Source organism: Rutilus rutilus (genome assembly GCF_951802725.1).
Source record: "Rutilus rutilus genome assembly, chromosome: 12".
Lineage (NCBI taxonomy): Eukaryota > Metazoa > Chordata > Actinopteri > Cypriniformes > Leuciscidae > Rutilus > Rutilus rutilus.
The window spans coordinates 37666773-37693812 of NC_140217.1; the positions used below are offsets into that span (position 1 = coordinate 37666773).

Below are 27040 nucleotides of genomic sequence, written 5' to 3' on the forward strand. Positions count from 1 at the left end.
TTAAAAATGATTCATTGATTCTTTGAAATTATCACTCAACAAACATGATTAATTATTAACACACTGACGTTTAAACGAGAATGACACATAATAAGAAACATTTAACTGAAAAGACACAAAAATCTAGTTAGTGAAATCAATTCAGTCTTATCTGTTGGTTTACAAAAATATATAATTTAATAAGAATAATAACATTATCATATCTATGGAATACTCTTTTCATAATTAAACATTACTTTTATAACAAACTATACTATATACCTGGGTACTATACTTAGCATAGCCCTTGATTTGCCACTTTGTTTACAATTTTTTTATAATAAAATCTTTTCTATTTTCACTACCTCTGTAAGGATGTAAGGAAATGGCAAATAACCTAAACTTGAATCAATTGAGTGGGATTTCATTCAATAAAATAGCCTAAATTTAACACAGGTTCAATTTATTTCTCTAACCTGTCACTCACCTCACGGTTCTCTCCAAAGACTGAGTGATAAACAAGCGCTGTGCGAATCAGTTCGAACGAAACATTCAAAAAGAACCGACTCAGAAGAACGACTCGTTCGCGAATTGGACATCAAGAATTGAAAGCACGTTTGTGGCACGGAGAAACCTATTAAAATATTCAACAATAAGCGTTATGCAGATAAATAGTAGTCAAGAATAATAGGATACATGTAACATGCACTTAATGCAAGTTTATCTGACATTTGTCATTTGTATCTGCAAACATCGCCATCAAGTGTTAGAAAAACTTATCACAGTACAAGCTAGTCAAATCAATTTATAATCTAGTTTTGATATTGACCCATAAGAAAGTCATAATGTTATTTTTGGCAGGGTAGTAAATACAAAACTCACATACAGGTTTAAAAACAGCTTTTTTTTATTGTCAATTGGTTCTGCTATTTACACTATACATACAAGCTAAATATGCATCACAAAAGCGGTTCACGTTTATATACAATATATACGAATGAACTAAACAATCTATCAACTGTATCGATTAAATAAGTGTAGTATGCTTTGAAAAACAATCTGTGGTTTTGTGTTTTCCAGGTGATCTGTACCAGATTAAATAGAACAAATATTAGCAATACTTGTTTGAAGAAATTGTATGAGCAGCACTGAGACAAAAACATCTACAGAATTTCAGTCATTATCATTTTTGCATTACATGCCATATGAATCACAATATTCACCCTTGAATTTATCTTCAATCTAATGCTACTTTGGTAGAAGCAAATATAATATACCAAGCAAAGCTATAACTTAACTAAAAGAGTATTTCAAATAGAGTTAAGCATAATAATAAAATTACAAATATTATTATTAATAAAATATAACAATAAAATTCATTGTAACCAGGATAAAAAAAAGTATCTAACCAGCACCTATATGGTGATCAGTGGCAAAATAAAAAAGTAGGTAGTATCTAAAGGGTATTTAAGGTAGCTGGTTGTAATCTGAGGCACTTTTTCCTTTAGGCTATTAAGATTTATAAAACTTCAAAAAGTACTAATAAGAATAAAATGATCAGATTAAGGAAAATAAAGCAAGAGTTGCATAACAAACATCATTGCCATGTTAAATAGTGACAATTGGGGACCGCTGTCATTGTACTTCAATCTCCAGCATAAAGTTCAGTTTGCTTTTTGTTGACAGTGCAAACTGAACAACCATGTCAGCGTCAATGCCATGTCAATTCATATGAAGTCTGTTTCTCATCTAATTATTTCTGTCGTTAATGTGGTTATATAAAAGACATACTCACATCTGTTAGAGAATAACTCATGTTTGCCACTACCAACCCAGCTAGTCATCAGTCGGCACATTATATTAGCACAACTTACTGTACACCAGGATTGCACAGCACAGTATTTTGGCAGAATCTGAACACTTTACAGTTTTGAAAGCATCGCATGAACCACCGAGTAAGAGCGAGAGATTTCAACCACAGAATAATCATACGGTTTCCTTCAAACTAACAAAAAATGCCGATGTCTTTCACGTTTCTACGTCTCAGCTGGTTCATCATCTACTGCTAATACCGAAAGCAGGGTCCATAAATACTCAGATTACAAGAAAATGAACTAAAACAAGTTAAACACAGATGTGAAAAAATAAAACATTTACAACCCTTTTCATGTGAGATATTTCTTCCAAAGCAGCTTCCAAACTAAATCACTTAAACTTCACTGCAGTGAAATGCTTAATATGATCGTTTGAATTCTAATACAGGGGAGATTACGTCTGTTTCAAGTAAAATATAGTTTTGTCTATGTATATAGTCTAAGTCCTTATCTAGCGTTTGCGTAAATGGCCTCGAGTATCCCATTAAGATCTTCAACGCAATACACACAAAAGCGGTTATTGTACACGTCAATACTAGAACACACTAATACTCATCCAGTGAACTGCAAAATATATTCAATACATTTAAATAAATACATTTCTCACTGTTCAAATCTCCATGTGATCAAGGCAAGCCTTGCATTCTATGGCTACTGTGCATACTTTAGGAAAACAGAAAATATACTTTATGATAGTTTGATTATGGAAATCCTTTGCTTTGGCACACTGAAATCGTGCGGTATCTGAAATAGCTGGTGATGTGACTCGCTGATTGTCCAAAGCCCGCTGGAGAGTAAACCATCTACCGACCCATCTTTACTAAAACTAGCTGGCTTCAAAACTTCTACAATCTCCTTGTTCTATGGGCAAAGTAATACACAGATTACATATGTAAAAATCTGATATATAGGTCACTACTGTACAATGCATTTGCTGTCACTTCAAAGAAATCTGCGATTATGTGTTTCTACAGTACAGTCGTGTCAAGTATAATGGATCGGGATTGATAAAACAGCGTGAGAGTCAATAAAAATGATGACAAGCAATTTGAGCCACAACAGCATATTTCATATTCCTAAGTGAGGATGTACTAAACCTTGAATAAATAGTTGAAATGGTCAGCATGTTTGATCATTACAGGTTTTAAAACATATATAACATCAGTCTGAATTGATCAAAAGTGTTTAAAAATGAAGTCATTTCCCCCATTGTCTGATGGCAGGTTATCTGTGAAAAATGGGATATTGTTTTGGGTCCCCCACACCTTTCCCTTCCTACAGTGGGACGGTGTATTCTCTGCATCAAAACAGGCAGAAAAATACAGATAAAAATAAATCAGATCATCTTCCAGTATGTTACATCACTAACTATACGTACGCCACGCACTCTCATCCATACAAAGCCATGTACAAACACACATTCATCAGAGTTTATCTCCTAGTGGCCACCCAGAGCACTGCTGCTGCCTGTTGTCCAATCAATGATGATGAAGCTCAAGCTCATTATCATAAACAACACGCCCAGTCCAGCAAAACAGGCAGCCTGAGAAAAGGAGAAAAAACATTGTCATTAACCATATAAAATGAACATGTAAACTGATTTGAAATGAATCAGTTGAACAAGTTTTTAAGAAAGAGTATTTTAGAAATATTCCCAAAAAGTACAACAACATCTGTTTTATCTCCTATTTCCAGTGGGAGAGAGATAAATGCCATGTAATGTGATGATATAGAGCCAAAGAAAACAACTCAGCTGGGCCGTATCAGAAGCTATGTTTTCATCCACCTATTTTTATGCAATTTTTGGGATATCACATAAAAACACACTGGATGGATATGCCAAAATGCCCATAAATTCTAAAGATGCGCTTAAAAAAAAAAAAAAAAAACGTATGTGCTCAATTGTGGCTGATTATGGAATTTATGGAATACGTTCATGCTCTATGATGGAAACACAATCCCTAGATGTGCAACAACAACAAAAAACGCAGATGATTTTGGGGATGTGATTGGATAACTGGACTAACCAGCGGCCAATCTCATCGCACAGCACCTCAAATGTTGGTAATGCCTGAACCAGACAAGTCTGTCATCAGAATGATTTGGTATAACGACCTCCCAGAAGTGTCTCAGGCAATTGCGTCCACAAACACCAGGCATCCGAGCGCAAAATAACATGACAGCGTTTGTTGCGTTTCATCTGCGCGATCTAAGGCACAAATAATTTTGGCTTCCCTGTTCTCTTGAACGCATGGGATGGAAACGGTGCTTATTCGCAAATGTTTTAGGCAATATTTCAATTTCGCACACAAGTTAAATATGCAGCTTTGGATGGAAACATAGCTAGAGTCTAACTGGTATAAAGTGGCATAAACAAACACCTGGCGATGCATTTTTCAAAATGTTTTCCTCTCTCCTACTGGGTAGCCATAAATCATACAAGCATAACTTACAAAGATTTTGGGGGTAGAACGCATCGGCTCCTTATCCTTCGGAACAATGCGGATGTAGAAGACAGCAGGAAAGATGAAGATAAGGCATGGAGCGGATGTTGCACCTGGAGAAGGAAGAAGAGGACAAATGTAGATTAGCTAATCAGCTGAATCCAATTAAATCTGACACTGATGACAATTAAACATGATGACAATTAGAATTCCAGCGACGTTGTCTTTGCTGATGAAAATGAGAATAGAAAAGTGAAATAAGTACCCTATGTTGGACAAACATCATTTGAGTCATTTTATGAGCATCATAAGACTAATTATTAGTTAATATCAAAAAATATCTGAAAGGAAAAATCTTTCAAATTACTCACATTTTACTTATACCTTGGATAAACTTGAGTATAACATTTTCAAAGGACGTAACGTAAAACATATTAGACGGTAATAAAAGATTATGCCTAAACATTGTTTAGTTTGGTATTTTAGCCTTTCAATGAGATTATTTTGCGCCATCAAACATTTTTAGAATTTAAAAAATACCATATGAATTTTAGTTTTAGAAACCTGGACAAAAAGTTTTGTTTTCCTCTTCATTATGATCAAATGGAACCTTGACACTCACCTTCTTTCCAGTAATATGAGATAAACCAAACAAAAATATTGATTTAACAGCACAACATTATCTGTTCAAACAAGCAACAGAGACATTTGAAGCTGTACTCAAGGCCAGAGACAGCGGCCTGCCAGTGTCAGTGTCCCTTAATCACACTGAGAAAGCAAGACAAACAAGCGAGTCTCTGCTTTGGCATGTCAGACACATGTTTGAACACAGAATTGTTTCCCTCTATTTCCAGGTTCTCAGAGAGCACTTTTGACCGGTCTGGATTTTGGGCTCTTGAGCCAGCCAGGATTGAAGGACTCACCAATGATGCCAAAGATGCCCAGGATGTTTGGGGCAAAGATGACAAGCATGTTGATGAAAGTCAGGAGAATGACGGCTATGGCGATGTGTCGGATCCAGTTGAAGGTCTTATTAGGAAACACCATCTCTTGAATGGCTCTCCGTACCTTTGAGAAGAAGAAGAAGCAGATCATTTTTATTTCATTTTTAATGACTTTTGATCACCTGTACACCTCAATTCTGTACTGCAAGCTGAATCTCTCTATTCTTTCCAATATGCCTCTTTAGAGTGGGCAGCATGAGTCACTTTATATAACAATAACAGTATATGTCACTATATAGTTCTTTTTTACTGCATTATTCAACCCGAAATGGTCCATATATTACATCAGTGGTTCTCAACATTTTTGACTACTTCCTTTATTTACAGAAACTAAATAAAATAATGATATATAATTCAGATTAAAATAATTAAATTCTATAATTACAGTAGTTTCAAGCCATTTGTGATTACAGGTGATTTGAAAGATTAGGTTAGGTTTATTTTTAGATAAGGTTTTTTTTTTCCACAAATAGCTGTTTCTCAGCTATTTTTACCTGATAAAATATTCTAGAGCTTTACATAACTAGAATAACTAGTGATTTCCATGACTTTTTAAGATTTTATTCATTTGCATGACTTTTCAAAATTCCTTTTAAAATTCCCTCATATATCCAGGTTTTCCAAGAATGGAACCCCATGGTTCTTAAATAAAAATGACAAGTGGGAACAAGTTCAATTAAGAAACTGTTTATATCTTGACTTGATTTGTGTGCTGAGGCCCCCTCGTGGGTCCTGGCCCCTGACCCCATGTTTGAGAACCACTGTATAACATTTTATGCATTTGGCAGAAGCTTTTATTCAAAGCGATAGACATTTAGATTTTATCAGTACTTCCTTTCCCTGGGTATCGAACCCATGACCTTAGCGTTGCTAGCGCCATGCTCTACTGTTTGAGCTACAGTAATGCATAACCTTGCAGTATTGATTTTGATAATCAAGTGAATGAAATGCTTTACAACCGAAAGGAAGTTCTTGGTTGTATGGGCATTAGTGGCACATCACAAAGGGTTCAAATGAACTTTGCTCTAGCAGGCTAGGGTTTTTGATTTTCACACTTTGGATATATTGTGGTAAAAACGGTATAGCACAATCTCTATATAAGAAATGAACATGTGAAACTCACTGGGAACAGAACGATGGGCACGGTCAGGGTGACGGCGGTGAGCACAGCCAAACGCACACAGAGGATGAGGGTGTCGTAGGGGTCGATCCTGCTGTAGGTGTGCAGAAGCTCGGGCTCAACGTTAGCTGCGGAAAAATAAAGGAATTTGTCAACTTAGTTTGCAGGTTTTACATGCCGAGCGGTACATTCTGATTCGAATATTTCAGAGCGATCTCGTCTGAATATTCAAACATTGAGATAATAATCATGTTTATTTTACACAGCACCTTAAAAGCAAGCTTCTCAAGGCTCTTACACAAAAACAGGGAAAACGATTAAACAAAGAAAATATGCATAATCAGACGATAAAATCTAGTAAAATCTATTCTAAATAAAAAACAGGACATGTTTTTGCATTCAAAAACAGCACTATGGAGCAAAATGATTTTTGATAGCATTTATTTTTTACAGCCGCTGTCTTTGTTGTTTTAGGGATCTGACTCATTAAGGAGTCGTTAAGGACTCATTAAGTCGCACTGCCTAACAAAAGCTTGACTGTTTTTTATTTTTACATGATGCAACACATGATGCATTCATAAAATTCAGTGCAAACATGGATCAAATACAAGAACTGCCAGGTAAGCAAAGCACTAGTAATGGGCAAATGTAAAAGTGTTAAACTTACTGTAAAATGTTAGGTACCCAAAGAGAGCAGCTAGGAAGTACATAGTGTACATGATGAGGATGGAAATGTTGGAAACGTGCTGCATCTTCTTCTGAGTTGGGCTGCAGGGAGAAAAGTATGAGATACATTTTCAATCTATTTGCACAAAACACAGAATATAGTTACAAGTGCTGCTTTAATGCAGTCGACTTACTTGCGAAGCTCAGTGTAGATGGGCAGGACCTCAGGGTGGCAGACGAAAGCAAAGGCCAGAATGGGGATGGTGTATGCAGTCTGTTGAACAGACAGTGTTGTTTTAGTGCATTCTGATACGCCTTTGCTATGTTTCACCCGTTTCACACGAAAATGAATAAAAATGCCCTCAAAATTCAAGATTCAAAAATGTCCCTGTATTTTGTAACAGGATATAGTTAAGCAATACCATACGAACAAGATTGCATGTGATATTGATATTCTACTACAGTTCAACAAACAAGAAATTAATATTAGTTGAAGGGCATTTTACACTGAGAATATAGTTTTTTTGCTCTATTTCACCAACAAAAATAGTTCCAAACAAATCCACAGTAGAGCAATTGAGCCTCTACAGAGCAACACAGTGACGTTTCGTTATTGAATGAATCTGTGTTTTTTGCACTAATTGGTCTAATGAATGATTCAATGACTCACTCATAAACACAGTGTCTGCATCTGAAATCGAATACTTCCCAACTATTAGTATGTTAAAAACATTATACCAAAAAAGTAGTATGCCCAAATACATAGTATTCGAAAAACAGTAGGTAAAAAGTCCCTGGACGACCTACTACTTCCACCGAGATTCTGAAGTGTGTATTCTATGGACTCTTTACTATCCTGTAATGATCTATACAATACCTGTGAGTTCACAGTGAACATCTGCGGGCTGCAGTGGGAGTCATCCTCCATCACATGTCCGTTATGGTAGCTGTGGGCGTGGTTAACGGTTACGTTTGAATGTGCGTGAGCCAGCGTGCTATTGGCCGAGAACTCCTCGAACGGGCACAGGATCTGGAACTTCTTATACATGACCTAAAAATAAAGAAAGGGACAGAGGATGGAGTTGTCACATGTTCTCTGTTTTGTTTGGACTATTAAAGTCTGTTTCCTCTGTTAGTTTTGTAGTTCTTTTTATGATTGGTCCCTTGTGATGGTCTTCCCAGTTGTACCTTGTTCTTATTATCCTTTAAAGTTTATCTCCTTCATCTCTGAGTTCACCTCAACATTATAGAAGTGAAAATGGAAAATACATTTAGGCATTTTGGATATTTTGCGTTCATCCGAGAACCTGCGTATGACCAGTGTGTATTACTCTAATTGCGTCAAATCAAACGGACTTCAAAATTTTGGTATTGTGATCAATGTTGAAAATTTTGAAAAAAGCCATGCAATTATTGTGTTACATGACCGACAGATTGTCATTTGTTAATACTCAGGCCCGTCCCTAACAGCTATGTCTTGTTGGCTAAAATTTCATTCAAATTTCATTAATATAACACCCCTTGACAAACATTATACTTGTGAAACATTATAGAACATATTTATCCCGAGAGAATGTAACCAATTGCAACCAATTAAAAGCCTCAGTCATCTTCTTCTGAAGTCAGTCTGAGTCAGTATTTCATTAATCAGCATTGCTTTGTACATATGATATAATATTCCTTCCTCTAAAATACCTCTGGGAAAAGTGTGTGGGCGAAGTGTTATGTGAATCTGTGAATCAACACGCTCTGAAATATGTTTATGAGTATAAGATACAGGGACAGGATGGTAGTGAGTTTTTGGTATTCTTTTTTTTTTGTACCAAATAATTGATTTCTAAATGTCATGATACCTTTTTTTCTTTGGAATAACATGCATTGATGAATAATATGGGGTGAATTTTGTTTTCATATTGACTCTAATAATAACAATGATGGCAAATACTTACTGCACTAAGGAAGAAGACCATGCAGCTGAGTGAAAAACCACTGGAATAACCAAGGTAACCTGCAAATATAAATATAGCGAAGCGCGTCAATATGCCGTCACAGTGCTATTGTCAATCGACATGCTGCTTTACATGCATTCAAGCCTGAATCCCTACAACTATAAATGCATGTGCTAAGAAAAGCGCAGTGCGTTATCGCTCATCTCAGAAGCTAATCTCTGCTGACAGAGCTTACCAGACAGAAATACTGACAAGGTCAACTTGATTCAATTACTAAAACAACTGTGCACGGTTAAAACACTTTTTCTCTCAGAAAAACCCATTTGCCGTTACTTTGGTTATTTATTGGTTTAACTTATTGCTTCATGTGAGAACAGAATGTGCTTTTTAAAGTGCTTGAACTTGTGCTCTGTAATATGAACGGTCCATTCAACTGGGTCAAACGTACACGCGGTGGGCTGATGAAACCCACTTTCATGAGGTGAAGAGAGAGATGAGATGGACTGAAGTAGAAATGATCGACTCACCCAGCTGTTTCATTAGAGCCAAAGGCAGGATGATAGAGAAAGACACGAGCACCACCAAGTAGTTGCCATTGAGATACCAATCCCTACAGAAACAGAGACAGAGAGTTCAAAAAATGTCCTATCTGAAATAGTCAAATCAGTTCAGGCAAGGTTATTTTATGTGGTAAAGCCAAATTACTGTAAAACATCAAGATTTGGCATAATACTGTAAATACGGTCACCTTTATGGTGATTAGTGTTTGGTTTGATTGTGAACTTGCTTTGAAATCTTTAACCCCTGGTTTCACAGATAGGACTAAGCTAGTCCCAGACTAAAATGGATGTTTGAGCTGTTTTAACTGAAAGCAACTTGCACTGACATATCTTAAAATATGTCAATGCCATGGTTATGTCTCAATGCTTTTGTCACAGAAGTAATGTTTTTTAAGGCACATTTATAAAAGCTAATTGAACTAAGGCCTAATCCTGGCTTAATCTAAACCCTGTCTGTGAAACCAGGCCTGCATTTTCTTCCAGAATTGTAAGAGTGTTAAGAAGCATCACTGATTTCACTGTTACATGAAAGATAAACTGACTCTTTGCTTGATCATAACTTGCAATCTTCACTGTATGTGGCAATTTTAAAATACAGAAACAATATCCTCTTTTATAAATGATTAAAATGTGCAATTATTTGTTAATTATAAAAGTTAGAAAAGATAAAAATGGGATGTGATACTTTGAAAAGTTTTTGTAAGAAATAATTTTATTAAAAATGCATTAAATTGACAATAAAGCCATTATAATGTTATAAGGGATTTATATTTTCTATAAAAATGTTTAAACTTTCTATTAAATAATAAATGCATAACGTTTTCCACAAAAATGTTAAGCAGTACAACCGTTGTCAACATTGATAATAATCAGAAATTCTTGAGCAGCAAATCAGTATTTTAGAACGATTTCTGAAGGATCATGTGACACTGAAGACTGGAGTAATGATGCTGAAAATTCAGCTTTGATCACAGGAATAAATCAAATTTTAAAATATATTTAATTGTAAAACAGTTATTTTAAATGGTAATAATATTTCTGTATTATTGATCAAATAAATGCAGCTTTGGTGAGAATGTGAGACTCTTTCATAAACATGAAAAAACTATTCTGACCCCAGTTTGGGGTCAAACTTTCAACACCAAAACAAAACAACAACAAAAATACCGAGTACATCTTTAAGGGATGTGATATGTTTTCATTGCTATTTGTTGCTGGTGAAATGAGAGATTATGCTCTCTGGTTTAGTGGGAGCTGTAAATAAAGCATGCACCGGTAATAAAAATGGCAACAAAACAAACCAGCAAATAGTGCAAAATGCAACTATGCAACTTCTTAACTTTCTGTGCCTATTTTAAAGCCAGTCATTCTTCTGGTCTCCTTTTCTGCTGCTCTGCCTGTCTGACAGACCAACTTGAGCAACTTCACAAGTGCGGCTGTAGAAAACATCTACACTATTCCAGAATCGACCCGTCTAACTCCATCCGATTTCAGACCGAGTCTGCAATTCGTGTGATTTATGAGAAGGTATGTTGTGTTTGCTGAAGCCGCTAACGACACAGACCATCTAAATAGTTGAAAGCTGACTGCGACATGGCACAGTTCCCACTCCTGGACTCAAGTAACCGCCACACTGTGAACACGAGGACACACACACGGAGTCACAAGGTGTTGCGCAGTATGTAAAGTCCAGACCTTGTTTGAGACTGCTCTATTTCCAGACCCTCTTCACTCCTCCCAGTATTCAAACACTGAGTATAGACAACTATACGTGGGGATGAAACATCATAAACGCATTATATAAGATGTGCTATTGTTAGGGGAATCATAAAGATTCCTCTGCAGTAGAAGTGGCTGCTTTACATGTCGGCTTTTGCATAGCAACATACAAGAACCAAAATATATATCAACAGCTACAGAAGTGTACTTTCCAATATACTGATAATGCATATCGACACAATTTGTAATATATTTTTGCATTTACATGAAATATTATACATAAGGCGTGTATTTATGTAAAATAAGGTATATATTTATGTATACATACATACATGCATGCATATATATGTGTGTGTTTGTGTGTTTGTGTGTGTGTGTGTGTGTGTGTGTGTGTGTGTGTGTGTGTGTGTGTGTGTGTGTGTGTGTGTGTGTGTGTGTGTGTGTGTGTGTGTGTGTGTGTGTGTGTGTATATGTGTGTGTGTGCGTGTGTGTGTGTGTGTGTGTGTCTGTGTGTATACCATATTTTATGTAAATGCCTGTATTTATTTAAAAAAAAAAATCTTATATTGGTATATTTGCATAAAAAGCTGTGTTCATTTCGAAATCTGGGCAAAAAATATTACATTACAATTATAATTCAGCATTAAATGTAAGTGTGTGTGTGGGGGGGGGGGGGGGGAGTGTGGGGGATATAATATACGGTTCGTACAGTATAAAAACCTATGGAATGTCCCGTAAATCACCTGTACCAACATGAGTGTGTGAGTGTGAGTGTGTGTGTGTGTGTGTGTGTGTGTGTGTATATATATATCATATTTTATGTAAATGCCTGTATTTATAAAAAACAAAAAAAAACTTATATTGGTATATTTGCATAAAAAGCTGTGTTCATTTCGAAATCTGGCCAAAAAATATGACATTATAATTATAATTCAGCATTAAATGTAAGTGTGTGTGTGTGTGTAGGGAGTGTGGGGGAAATAATATACGGTTCGTACAGTATAAAAACCTATGGAATGTCCAGTATATATCCCCTATACCAACATAAGTGTGTGTGTGTGTGTGTGTGTGTGTGTGTGTGTGTGTGTGTGTGTGTGTGTGTGTGTGTCTGTGTGCGCACATATAGCAGCGTCACTTCATGCTGCACCTGGTCCTGAAATTATACAAAAGCTCTCAGTCAATGCATAATGTTAACAGTGAAGCACACGCCTCCATCTTTGCTGAGTTTCTAACACTGCTGACGTGTTCAGTATACAGAACTGAAAAGCCTCTGGAACCAAAGCCTGTGTGAGTTTTACACTGCTCATATAAATAAATCACCTTGCCCATCTACACTTTCACTCTGTTAATTGGAAGCCTTCAAACTAATCCATTAATTTTGAAATACACATTATATAAGACAGAAGATTTTGATGTTTAAACTTCTTGCTAATTAACCATTTTCAGGGGATTAAAAATAAAATGTGGCTTTGTTGTGCATAGAATTTAAACAACGACACTCACAGGCCTAGTGATGAAGATGACGTCTCTTCTTAATATAAACCCCAAATGCATTTATGTGCTTCTTACAAACACTATGACGTGTCTGTTTTCAACACAATATTTAAACTTGATAAAACAGATGCTAAACTAGGATTTAACCTGAGAACACAAGCAGCTGAATAAAGTTATAACCAAGCGCTTGTTTTCAGATGCGAGAAACGAGTTGTGTCTACTGACATCAGCACGTTACGCAGTTGCCATGACAGTATGCTTGTTTAAAGAAGCCGTCACGCGCAGGAGGACAGAGGTATGGTGGGAAAGAGACAGCATCAGCCAATCAGCCTTCCTTCTCTTATTAACTGACCAATCACAGTTAACAGCAGCCACCACACCTCCCCTTGATGCCAGGTTGAGATTTTTCAGTGTTTGCCCTAGTGAAGTGCAGGTCTTTGACCTCAACGGACCGTGACATCGTCAGCTGACAATACCAGTGGCTGGAGTAACAGAGTCGGTGAAGAACTATCAATTCATTCGCATTTAACTGGTAAAATTGCAGGTTGAGGGAAGGTCGAGATTTTCTCATTTCATTTCAGCATTCTACAATGGCACTCTAAAGTACTTACCCTGAACTGGTATCTGTTTTCAGAAACGCCTGCAGGACCAGTGGGAACTCTGACTTGACGATGTATAAGTAACTGGACATGGCTATAGGAAATATAAAAAATGACTAAATTAGAAGAAACACAATCAAAAGAAACTAACTTCATCATGATTTTATGCACATTTTGCTTGTTGCACCCTGCTGGAACTGGGTTTGAACTCAGGATGCAAACCATTTGTTACACTATTAAAAAAAAAAGATAAATATATCTATTATTATTTTTATTTTTAAGTTAACTTTGCAATATATGAAACTTATCTTAGCATCTTTATCTATTTATACTACTTTTATAGCCATTGGTAATTTTGTGTGTATTTTATATGCATAATATTAATCTGAGTCAGTGTGATTAATGTGATTGTTATGTAATTCTTAGGGGGAAAAAATACTTGTCTACAATTAATCTAAATTTGAAAATATAAAAAATAAATTTAAAATTCAATGTAACACTTTTTACACAAATAAATATGAAAAGTCACAGTCAAGTCCAAAGAAACCTGAAGAACAGACAGCATTAATAATATGGGGATTAAATAACATGGAAACACAGTGTTAAATATCAGCATAAAGCAAGTTTTGTCATTTTGCCAATTCTGAAAGTGTGTGAAGAAAAGTACATGGGTGGAAATTAACTGGCAAAACCAGACAGGAAAATATAGAGATGAATAAAGGAATAAAAAAAAAGATCTATCAAATCTTTAAAATTATATTGGGCAAATATTAATGTCTCGTTCACGTCAGGTTTTCTTTACCTCCAATGTTTTGAAGAGTGATGGCAATTCCGGCCGCCATCTTCCCTGTCATTCCGAAGGCCCTGAATCCCAGCTGTTCGTATGATCTGATTCCTGGAAATGAAAGTCAGTAAAACATGAAGAGAGAGACAAATCTCACCACCAGAGCCAAGTTTCCACAAAACCCTATCTCGTGTTATGATTATCTTTGCCTGCAGTGACCGCTGAGTTAACATGGAAACTCAGTACGCCCTAAAATGGAAGCTGAATTGTGTTTTCAGAAAGGAAATGACATCACAAAAACACACCGAAAATGCCAAAAACTGCATTACAAAAAATGGCTCTTAAAATGCTTTAAAGGAGAACTCCGGTCAATTTTAACATTGAGCTCATTTTTTTGTAAATTTGGAGTGCTGTCAGTACAGAGAACAACGACAAAAATCGGTAGTAATCGATTGTCGAGTTCACACGCATAGGTTTAGTTACCTATGATCACGCGCGTGAACTCGACAATCGACTACTGTGGACTTCGACCGAAAACAGGAAGAAAATACAGGTATGTGCGCTGGCTGAAATAACATCATTTTTATTAATATCTTTCACATCTACTGCAGTCAGATTCACCCGTGATCACTCTGAAGGAATCACTCACATGACCTGTGCACTTGTAATGACACATCAAGGATGTTAAGAGGCTAAAAGCAGGTTTAAAACTTGCCCCATTGAAGTCAACAGGGTGCAAATTTTAAAACGAGGATAACACGGTGTAGGCAACACCGATTTTTGTCGTTGTTCTCTGTACTGACAGCACTCCAAATGTACAAAAAAATGAGCTCAATGTTAAAATTGACCGGAGTTCTCCTTTAAAACAGCACATTTCTCTTTTTTACAATGTTTAGTATTGAACAATAATTTTCAGCATATTAATGATGTATGGTTGTTGTGACCCTGGACCACAAAACCAGTCACATGGGTACATTTTTTGAAATTGAGATTTATACATCACATGAAAACTGAATAAATAAGCTTTCCATTGATGTATGGTTTGTTAGGATAGGACAATATTTGGCCGAGATACAACTATTTGAACATCTGGAATCTGAGGGTGTAAAAAAATCGAAACATTGAGAAAATCTCCTTTAAAGTTTCGCCTAAAAGCCGCGATTGTGCAGCATTCACTCAGAAAAAAAAAAGTTTTATATACAGTATTTACGGTAGGAAATATCTTCATGGAACATGATCTTTACTTAATGTCCTAATGATTTTTGGCATCAAAGAAATAATTTTGACCCATACAATGTATTGTTGGCTATTGCCACAAATATACCCGTGCGATTTATGACTGGATTTGTGATCCAGGGTCACATACATGTATTGATTAATTGGCCTGTCCGATTCAAACTATTATTAGTTTACATGTTAAATTCCTTCCTCCAGTGTCACAAATTTTCTCCACTATTTTTAACCATATCAGGCAATTCCTGTTCAGATTACAACAATAAAAAACGCAGACTGTTATTCCGTGACTGTGTTAACTTTAAGGCCACTTTCTAATCCATCAGATTAGGAAATGGCAATACAACAAATCGATCAAGAAAATATAGTTCTTCTTACCAACAATACCAGAAGACTTCAGCAGGAGGTGAATAGAATAGCAGGACAGACCAGCTACAGCCGTGAGGAGAAACCTGAAGACAAAATACCACCATCGCATCACCTCAAATCTGTACAACATCTGCATTCTGCACATGCTAGACTTAATATATGGCTTTTCTAGAAGTTCACCCAAGTAATCTTGCAAGAAGTAGTAAGAAAGTTCCTCTACTGGAGATGAATGTACTACTTTCTACTTACCAAACTGACATTTAGCTGACCTTTTATCTGAAATGACCTTCAGTACACACATTACAGAGACAATCCCTTTGGAGCAGCATGCGATTAGGAGTCCAGCACAGATACTAAGATTGCAAACTATTAAAACCACTCAAATATAATCTAAAGTCTATAGCTGGAGTTCTAAGTGCATTGCATACATTCTTTCTACAGTGTACAGTACTTCATACTTTTTTCAGATGCATTAATGTTGTTGAGTAAGAATTACTGCTGACTGAATCTTGGGAAAGCGCCAGTATTTGTGTTGGAACCAAAAAAGTACGTCTGATAAACTGTTCCATGAAACCCCATGATCAAACACACCACTAACCGATTTTACTGATTCATCCAGCTCTTTTCTTTTAGCTTATGTCATGGAAAGCCAACTTTCAGAAAGGTAATTAGTTGATAGAAGCTTTAGCTACACAATAGTGGAATTCTCTTGCAAAGCGTTTATTGTACTTTCAGGATTCGTTCACAATGCTTCACCGCAGGAGGCAGACTGTCCTTGAATTTAGTCTACCGCAAGTCCATTTGGGTGACAAGTACCTGATAAATAGCAGGTAATTAACAAAAGCCAAGGGATGAGCTCTGGAACGACTGTATTCAAACGAGATGGATGTTCTCATGGACTTTTGACAACAGCTGCCTAACAATTCAGCATGCATTCACCAGAGGAAGTAATCTCAGTACCTGTGCTCTGCAATCGACACATCTACAACAGAATTATGTGAATTTGCATCGACCATTTCTGTTGTGATACCAATTCATATTGTGAACTGCTGTTATGTTAACACAAATGTTTCTTTTTTTAGCAGTTGTATATGAATGAATGAATGAATGAATGAATGAATGAATGAATAGTTTTTATTATTGTGTCTTGCATACTACTGTATGCCCAGCCCTAATGGGCTTGTAAGACACCAATATCACCAACAAAAAAAATATATGCGTTTTGTTTAAATGGCTATTTAAATACTAAATGTGACTATAAGTGGTAAGCTGGTATATAAAGCCAACATTAGAAACATTTGTCCTCTGGAAGTGATCAAACTGCCTTCCAAGAGGCATGTGTGAGGTTTCTCCCAACATGAGGTAGATGAATTTATTGTTATATGTTTGGAAATAAGACTATCTTTGGAGAAAGCAGTCTTGGCCTGTTAGGTCATTTGATCAGTAGTATTCAATTCCCTGTAACCTGACTGGAGCGGAGGACGCCTCAGACGTCTCTCCTCCCCCAGTCAAACCAAGACAGGCTGCGAGAGGAAACCAAATATAACAACTATATTTGGATGGGGGCAGGGTGAACCTAAAAAGAAGGATGTGTCTGGAGAACAGAGGAGGCGTGGCCAGCCCAGGTCATGGCCTTTCTGGGGCCGTGGCTAGACGAGAGGGGTGGAGCCAACGAGTGGAAAATTTTAAGAAGGTGGGAAATAAACATTAAATGGGAGGTCGCACAAACGCATGTGTTAGCTTTCCTCCTCTACTCTTTGGAAAAATACTCTACTGCTAGTCAACTTATGGCATTCTTCAGTTTTACATACATATATCTATAGGAGGTATGGCAGAAGCCAGTATGCTTAGCATTAATTATAATAAATATAATTATATCTAAACTTAATTTAACCATCTAAAATATTTTACTGGCTTGAGTTGAGTTGTTCTAAATTTTAAGTACTTTAAAACTCTTGAAACAAGGGCTGAGGTTTTAAAAAAAGGGCAAACAGAGTTTTGCATGTACTTTAACAGAATGCATTCAGTGTGTGGATCTTTTCCATAGAATATCCTGTCTGGTACACCCATGTTCATGAACATTAACAGCCTCCAAAAGGAAAGACTCAATTATTCAAGAGCATGTCTGGAAAAATAACAGATGTAAAATCTATACTTTAATTACCATGGCAATTAGACAGCCAGTGGAATGCCAAATGCTTGACATTCAGATGACGGTAAAATGCTGATTTATTGAGGGCTGGAAGTGACAGGTTCATTTGGATGACTGATTCAGTGTTGCTTCACATCAGAACAAACATAGAACAATGGATTACTTTTACAGCCAATTTGTCATTAAGAGGGTAATGAAGGTATTTCACTTACAAGAAAAGCAGTATGCCAGTATTGGCCATAGCGTAGGCCAATCCCAAAATCCCACTGCCCATAATGGCATTGCCCAAATTGAAGACTGACATGCCAAAAGAGGTCTTCCCCTCAAACTGAGAGAGGAAATGAGATTGATAAGCAACTAATACAGACAAAAACACCAGCAGTACTCCTACATAGACTAACATCAACACATCGTTTAGTTTCTACATGCTATTTGTGATATGCTATTGGTTACTTGAAAGTTAACGGCAAATGTTGCACATACTTACATCAGTGAAACGTGGCTTCTTGCCATCGCCGTTGGGCAGGAACTCAATGTTCTCAGCGAGTGTGCTCTCAGGATCATCAAATCTGTTGGATGAAAGACAGTGGACATTTAATTGACAATGATCTTGATAATCATCTAACTTCCTCTTCGTCTATTAACATCATCTTTTTTCTGTTATTGACATACCTGCCGTGATGGGTACCATTTCTGAAGGTTGATTGAGAGTGTGAGATGGTCCATCATCGAGCAGGAGAAAGAGGGTAAACATGCACTTAGACAGGCCCACAAGTCAAGTCAACACACCATGCCAGAAGGTAAACGTGCATTGAGAAATTTACAAATGTAAGCTACAAATAAAGTTTGCATTGACCTCAGTACGGAAGCACACAATGAACATGATGTACGTCAGTATTGCAAGTCTGTTCTGATTAAGAAAGCTGGGAAAACATGCTAAAAACCATAAAGCAAAACCAGTTGAGAACCACTATTTAAAGTGGCCTGGTTCTCCATGCAGGTGGTACATGAGAAAGCACTTTCTGTCACATGCACTGAACTTATCGTACTGCCCGCCGCATGACAATGAAAATCAAAATGTTCAGAGTTTGTATATAAAGTCAAAGTCCCTATAAGGCAAGTCATTTCACTCGGCGGCCATCTTTGGGCAGCTTTTTCAGTCATGCAAGTGCAGCTCCAATCTCTTTGAATGGGGAAGCATCAAATTCTCCAAAGTTGTTTACCATAGCTTAGGATTAAATTTCATATTTGAAATCACCAATGAAATCTGACAACAACTGTCTAATAAATTTTGCTTCTAAACGCTCAAATCATGACAAAAACTGCATTTTTCAGCCATGTGTCAAAACAGTGACTGTTTCTACTGCAACCGGAGCTTCTAACGGCAGCTGCAGTGACGCAATGGCTTTACCAATCAGTGATTGGCTCTTTTTTTTAGAAGGCGGGACTTATTCTTCCATATTGCGCATTGCACTTTCTCCCATTCATAGTAATGCACCATCTTTGTATATCTAAAGTCTTTGATAAAACTGAATGATTGTATGCAAAAGTGCTTACTGTTCTTCCTCCATCATAGTCTTCATCGGCATGCACATTTCCTCTCCGAGGTCGTGACTTTTCCCATTGGGTAGGATACTCATATCTGATCTGGCAGGTTCCATGGTGGAAGCAGTCGATATCCCACAGTTCTATGTGTGAGTTGTCCAAGTTGCTGAAAAGGTTAAAGATTTTGACAACAATTAAAAAAATGCGACTTTATGAAATTAACTACATGCATAAAAATCAGTCTCATAATGTCCAGGGTTGTTACTGTTAACTTAAAAGTTACATTAAAATTAGAAATGTTGCCTTGGAAATGAACTGAAATAAAAAAGGTTAAGGTGAAGTACTAAAACTAAAACTGAAAAAAAATATTAAATAAAGCTAATTATCAAATTATTACTCAAAAACGAATAAAATTACAAAATTACATAAAAAAAAAGTTAAATTAAAATCAAAACAGAAAATATAAAACTAGAAGCTAATGGAAATTATTATAGCATTAATAAATACATCAATGCATTAGTAATAATATAAATACTATAATAGTATATATAATACTAAAATAATACAGCATATGTCCCAATCTGTTTATACTATACTATATACTAAAATCATAATGGTTAAACTGTGGTGCTTTGATGTATACCATGATGATACTACATAATTCAAATAGTGAATATGTGCCAAGGTATTAGCATTATTCTTTAAAGTACTTATGCATAAAAAAACATGGTATTGGTGTACATATCCAAAAACAAACTATACTTAAGGGTGTCCATGTTAATTAAGTCTGATGGAAAATTTCATTTCTTCTTATTATGATTCTTCTTCACAGCATTATTACATTGTGTAACACCTGTCAGTAATGCACAAAATCACTCTAGAAATCACCTCAAATCAGCCTGATCGATTACATCACTACCACTTGGCTGTGTGGCCACCTACAGCAATCACCAGGATTATTCAGCGATTTAGTGACTGGCCTTTCCCCTGAGACCTTATTTCCATTTATGCATGCTATTAAGTCGTCAGTTTTCAACGACAACAATGAGACGCAGTGCACCAGGGTGTAATTTTAGACCAGCAGATGTTCTCGCTCTTCAGCGAACAGTGTCTTCACGTTCCTTGGAAAAATGGAGGCTCAATAACATTTACTACGTCACTGTTTATTTTATCATCGAGGTTTTTCAGTCCACTGAATAGTAGGGCCATTGAGACGCCCAGCTGTCACGATAAATTTAACACACACACACTGTTCGCAATAACAACTGTCTGCGAGGGAAAGAAGAACTGCATGAGTGTTTTCATTTACGGTCTGATAATTGAGGAAAGTCTTGAGTCTAGTCCATTTCCAAATGAGACTGATGCAGACATGAGATTGGATTCCAGCACTATTAACATTTAAAACTACTAGCAACATGTTGTGTCAGAGTGCCATGGCAACTGGTCGAAATATTCTGTGCCTGACTAGAATCTTACCATGTTGATTTATGTGATCTTAAACATCAAAATAGTTCAACTGATATTGTTTAAATTATACCATCGTTTAAAGTTTGGGGTCAATACGATTTTTTCAAAGAAATTAATACTTTTATTCTGCAAGGACACTTTAAATTGATTAAAAGTGGCAGAAAAGACATTTATAATGATTTAGAAAATAATAAGAATGATTTCTGAAGGATCATGTGACATTGAATTCTGGAGTAATAATGATGCTGAAAATTCAGCTTTGCATTCCAGGAATAAATTGCATTTTAAAATAGAAATCAGTTATTTGAAATTGTAATAATAATTCACAAAATTACTGTTTTTACTGCATTTTTGATCAAATAAATGCAGCTTTGGTGAACATAAGAGACTTTTTTAGCATCACTAAATACCCAGACAAAGTAGGATAATGTACTTTCGGACAATTCATTATTGCATAACAAACCCCTCCAAATAAACCCCATCACCCTGCCAGGGTTCATTGTGCGATAATGACCAGCTGAATATACATTATCCCTTTCATTTTATCCTCACTGAGGTAATTAGCACTGTACTTACAGGAACAGACTCAACATGATAACGTGACAAGCTTTTGATCAGGCATTGCAAACGGCAGCTCTTCTTTGGGGTCCAAAGGGACTCTAAATTCTAACAGGAGCTTGAATTTCACATGACCATGATATGTGAGGTATGGAGGCTGCCAGCGATATATACGCTGCTTAATGCAATATTTGACCCTCAAGGTTATTAATTATGTCAGATCTGATCAATTTAGCTCCAACTTTTTGACAGATGCAGGATGGTCAGTAGAGGGGCACAAAAAGTGCATGTAAAAGCACATAATAATAATTAGCAATACAGTGGATAAAAGGCAATTATGGGGTTAATATACAAGGACTAACTACTTTTTGAGATGAACAAAATGCGATAACTCAGGTGTAAAGCGCAGTATTAAGAAGACCTATCACGCTTTCGTCATTTTTATCATCCCTCGCATCTGTTTCACACAATGCACTGTCCTTGATGTGCATTCAACAATGTGCTGCCTTTTCAAAAGGGCTTTACATTCACACCTCAATACACCTCAACACCTCAAACTAGGGTCAAGAAACAGGACAAAAATAACTATAGCCAAAATCGACAAACATTTTTTTTTTAAATGCCTCATGCAATAACGAGTGAACAGTCGCCATTTACAAACTTACTTTATTATTATTTTTTCCTCTAGTCGGATGCTTTTTACCCACACAACAAGAGCAAATGTTATGGGTCTGGATCTTTATTTACAAGGCATAAGTCTGCCCTGGTCAGTTTGTTACATGTTCCTTCAAAACTTGATGTCAGTAGTAGAGCGAACACAACCTCTGCTCTGATTGGTTGGCAGGCTCAGCTCCTGAAGTGGAAGGTCTGGCACTTTACATGCCAAACAGACCATGTTTAGATGTTCCCTTTTGAACAGTAGAGCAAATATGACTCATCTGAAACCATTTTGGGGTTGAACATGGTCCCAGCATCATGATTTTTCCCTGAGGACTTTTCTAGGGATAAATGATGAGAATTTATGAACAGAAATGTAAGAAACATTTTTATAGAACTATGAATACAAATGTTTCTTACATTCTTTTTCATATATATGTACATACACACACACATATATATATGTACACTATATTTATATTTACTTTTTAAAATTTGACATTTGAAATTTATATGATTATAAATTATCTTACCTTTTATTTTAAGATAAAATTGTTATACATTTTTTTATAAAATAAATTGTTTTAGAAATGTAAAACACGCACACACATACATATATGCACAGACACATTTAAAATATTTTATATGATTTTTTTAATCAAGTTACATATTACATAAAATATTAAAAAGTATGAAAATATAAATAACACCACACACTTTTATTGACCAGCAAATCAAAAAACAACTCTTTGCATCTTAAAATGGCATGTACATTTATCTTCTGAAAGCAAAGAGAGCTCTGACGAACCTATCGAAATTATTGAACACCTTTAAGAATCAAATGTGTGATTAACCAAAGTAATTTGGTAGGGCGAGTGTGTGTGTGTGTGTGTGTGTGTGTGTGTGTGTGTGTGTGTGTGTGTGTGTGTGTGTGTGTGTGTGTGTGTGTGTGTGTGTGTGTGTGTGTGTGTGTGTGTGTGTGTGTGTGTGTGTGTGTGTGTGTGTGTGTGTGTGCAGGAGCCAGATAACAGGCTTTAACCACTTAAAATGCTTAACAGGTTGTGCATGGTTGGCAAGTGTGGCCGTGAACATCTGCAGAAAGTGACATCAAGCTACTGAATGTGATTTGACCGTGTTGATGATGAGTATAGGAAACCATTTGAATGTGGATAATGTCAATTAAACTCATGCTTGCTCAAGGGAGCTTTTAATTAGGCAGGTTGAACTGTTTCACAAACAGTGAATCACAGATAATTGACACCCTGAGATGAAATGCCTCCTGTCGTGAGCTTCCGATTAATAGATGAGGGCGTCTGTACTCTGTACCTTTAAACTGGTCCTAACTAAAGTAATTCAACATTCAAAGATGAACGTTTCACATAGCACAATGTGAACTGCTGAAAAATGTGAAAAATATCATTGTAACTGCTTTGAAACAATCTGTATTGAATAAAGCGGTATAGAAATAAAGGTGACTTGACTTGACTTAATGATACTTCACAGAACACCACGTTTTGGCACACTTTTGTCGGGACTGATTGAACCTCTTTGAGGTTAAAAGGAGCTGCCCTGTGCAATGATTGCTCTTCACCAGACTGCCAACTGAGGTTTATTTTACCGATAAAGATCAGTGACGTACTAACTCTGTCTGTATTATGTTTGTTTCTACCCATCTATCAACTCACTGTATCCACCTGTCTGGATTCTGGTAACAAACACTTTTCACAATCAAATCAATTCCTAATAAATATATCCAACCTAATCCGTCTCATGAGAAAACATAACGTCTTTAACTCAACTCAACTTTTTTTAGAGCACTTTCAAAAACCACAATGGGAACCAAAGTGCTGTACATGAGAATAACAAAAAGAAACAAGGATAACATTTTGGAGGCATTTTGTATGAATTCATAAAATGTCATTTGTATGGAAACAAAAGAAATGAATGTGCACCCCTAAACCTAACCATCAGTGGGACGTAAGCAGATTATACAAAAATGTACGAACAAGACTGAGAATTCAACAAATTCACATGTGATCCTGGTCCTGTGACTCAAAAGCATCAATACAAATGTCAGGCTCAAGTGTACAGAGAATAACAGCAAAAAAAAAAAGAACTCCTCAACTCAAATCAGACATGACTGCTTTCCTACGAAATCATACGCTCATCTCTGGCCTTGGGCTTGAGGTCAGTGACCTCTCATCTGTCAGCACCAACTCAGAAGCTCTGACCTCACTGGGTGCAAATGTTTACATCCAGGACAAAGTTTGAGGAAGGGATATGATTGGTCAGGCACGTTCAGCTGATGTCACGTTTTGTCTCTGGAAAATTCTGGGACATTCTTGTTTACTCAAGTTCATTGATTGCAAAGGTCTCCCAATGAAGTTCACTGAAAAACAGATTTTTGCCTCATCACATGGTCACACCTCTTCTGATATCGGCTACCGTGTCAACTATTGATTGGTCGTTACTGTCCATTCACATTCAGTGTGCGTCATACTGTATTGCCCCATCCATTAATCCAACATGAAATCCAAATCTGACAGTTTTAGTCTGCTTGTGATAGCTTTGAGGTTTGCACAACTGTCCATCTAACATGTCCCAACCATTCAAAGTTTTACAGAGAACCTTCTGCTGATCAACTCAAGGGTGATTTCTGATTTCTCACTTTCTCCCGACCTCTGACCCCTCATTCCCTGACTGATGAGCATAATGTCCAGAGAACCCAGAGATTCAGAGGTGACATCCTAACAGGCCATCTGGCATGCCAATATTCAATACACCGCCATGAACTAAAACCCAATACACTCTCTTAAGCTGAGCCAGGAGACAAACCCCATTCGGAGAGGTAACTGAAGTATACAACACGTGGTAAGAGATCCTGTTAAAACCATGCAGCAGATATGGAACATGCAATTAAAGGTTTTAAAATAAGCTACTTCTGCATCTGTACACATCATTTTCAACACTAATAAAAAGGATTGGCCTTAACTATAAGCGGTATCAGTCATCAAGGAGAACGCACCTTAGACTCTTAATGTGCTTCAATGAGGACAGCAATACATGAAATTACTTAAACAAATTAACCAAAGTTAATAATAAGTCATCACTAATTATTACTAATAATAAAATTCATTAATATTATTGCCAAACTACTCACATTTATTTTATTTATTTATTTTTAATGACCTTAACCTTTTTAATCAAGCCTTTTTTTTACTTTTAAGACAACACAAAAATTTTAAATTCACTTTAAATCATAAATTGAAAGCATGTTCATCATAAGAGGTGTGCATTCAAGACATTGTCTGTATGAACTTCATTTTTGATGTATTTCTGAATAGCAATATATCTGGACAAAAAAGATCACTGATCCATATACTGCAAAGTAAATTAAAGAAGCTAAACATACTTAACATAGCTATAATACAGTCTCCTTTCTAGGACCATCACAAAGGGAATCAAAATTGTAATTATGAGTCCATAATAACTTAAATATTCACAATTTGTCCATTTTCCACAACAATTAAAAATAACCGAAGTATTTTCTTTCACTTATTTTCGTTTTCTAATCTTACTGATTATGCATCTTAAAAGTAGCCAACTTTAATAAAAAAAGAAAAAAAAAAGAATAGATCACACATTGTATTACTTACTAGTCAATGAGCTCCTGATCTAAAGATCTTCGCGACTTTAATGAGAAATGATGTTTTCGGTTTAAGTTTCCAGTGTTTCGGATGCTTTATGTTCCTGTGGTTCTTCACCTCGTGTGGTTTGATCACAATAGAGACAAAGCGCTTTGAGAAATGAAGTGAATTGGTGAAGGTTGTGTGATGAGTAGTGGGGGTTGTTTAGGTCCCGCCTTCTGTGGAGCTCGTCCAATAGCAGCCGACGAGACCCTCCAGTGGCCCCTCCCACTTCTTCCAAGAGATCCATGAAGAAGAATTGTATTGATAACCTGTCAGAGGAAAAATAAAATTCATTGGTAGGCCTACATGATAAAGGAAAACTGGGAACACTCAAATAAAAGAATCATGAGAGGTAAAATAAGAACACTGTATAAGAATATTGTACATCTCTAAGTATAATTTAATTAACCCTTAAATTAATACAATTTACCATTTAGTAAGTCAAAATGGTCAAACTTTAAAAGGTATTTGATTTCATCTGCCTTTCTAAGAGCAAAAATACCATAGTTTATCTTATTCTAGTCGTACTGGATTCCAAGAGGACTCTTATTTAAAACAATTAAAATAAAATAAAATAAAATAAAATAAAATAAAATAAAATAAAATAAAATAAAATAACAAAATGAAAATAAATATTTAAAAAACTGTATATAAAATAAAAAGAATGTATTATATAAAACAATTAACGCAATTAAATAACACTTTTATTATACATTTAATTACATTATAAAACTGTGATTTGAAGTTATTAAACAGCACAACATTATCAAATCAATCAGGACCCTAAAGTACATTGAAATAGTGTTTTTAGAGCTGAGAATACATACTGCCAACGCGCCCCATAAACCCTCGTCTGTCCCTCTATCTGTGTCTGTGAACGAGTGTCTATTTTCACATTAGATCGGGATGATCCATTCTACTGGCGTTCAGCAGATGTCTAGTGTCCCGTTGTCTCCATTAGGTTTAAATATAGTGCTGGAAGTGTGTGTGTACATGAGTGTCTGGGGTCAGCAGAGGTTAGATGGATAGGCCTCCGCCACTGCAGCTGTTCACCAACACTCCAACTATTTGTGCCATGGAACGCCACCTGAATTTAGCAGAGCGTGAACGTCATGGGAGAGAACCCATTGGCTGTCTGCTAAATCCACATGCAGTGCTGTAGAAATGTTATTGACCTG

The 27040-nt window shown here is 36.2% G+C and overlaps 1 protein-coding gene across 2 annotated transcripts; it reads right to left on the reverse strand.

Annotated features, from left to right (window-relative positions):
- Positions 1-1071: 1071 nt before the first annotated feature.
- On the reverse strand, positions 1072-25974 carry slc38a3b (solute carrier family 38 member 3b). Of its 2 annotated transcripts, XM_084425840.1 has the most exons (17): positions 25830-25974; positions 19504-19657; positions 18619-18639; positions 18434-18515; positions 18159-18274; positions 15804-15877; positions 14211-14303; positions 13421-13502; positions 9564-9646; positions 9037-9095; positions 7965-8138; positions 7282-7361; positions 7089-7189; positions 6425-6549; positions 5221-5365; positions 4307-4410; positions 1072-3396 (listed from the first exon to the last, which is right to left on the reverse strand). In XM_084425840.1, the coding sequence occupies exons 2-17, from the start codon at positions 19605-19607 to the stop codon at positions 3292-3294; spliced, it is 1548 nt and encodes a 515-aa protein (XP_084281966.1). In that variant the 5' UTR covers positions 19608-19657; positions 25830-25974; the 3' UTR covers positions 1072-3291. The 2 variants fall into 2 exon arrangements, with proteins under 2 accessions (XP_084281966.1, XP_084281967.1); XM_084425841.1 differs by lacking the exon at positions 18619-18639 and having other exon boundaries at positions 25830-25962.
- Between the last annotated feature and the right edge of the window lie 1066 nt (positions 25975-27040).

What these genes read in the sequence shown, in the direction of transcription:
- slc38a3b (XM_084425840.1), bottom strand. Translation starts at nt 19,607, where the DNA reads ATGGAACCTGCCAGATCAGATATGAGTATCCTACCCAATGGGAAAAGT. An exon ending in ACTGGCATACTGCTTTTCTT is followed by an intron (nt 15,878 to 18,158) that starts GTAAGTGAAATA and finishes TTTTGTCTTCAG; the next exon opens with GTTTCTCCTCACGGCTGTAG. An exon ending in GTTCTACCCCCAAAATCTTT is followed by an intron (nt 3,397 to 4,306) that starts GTAAGTTATGCT and finishes TCCTTTTCTCAG; the next exon opens with GCTGCCTGTTTTGCTGGACT.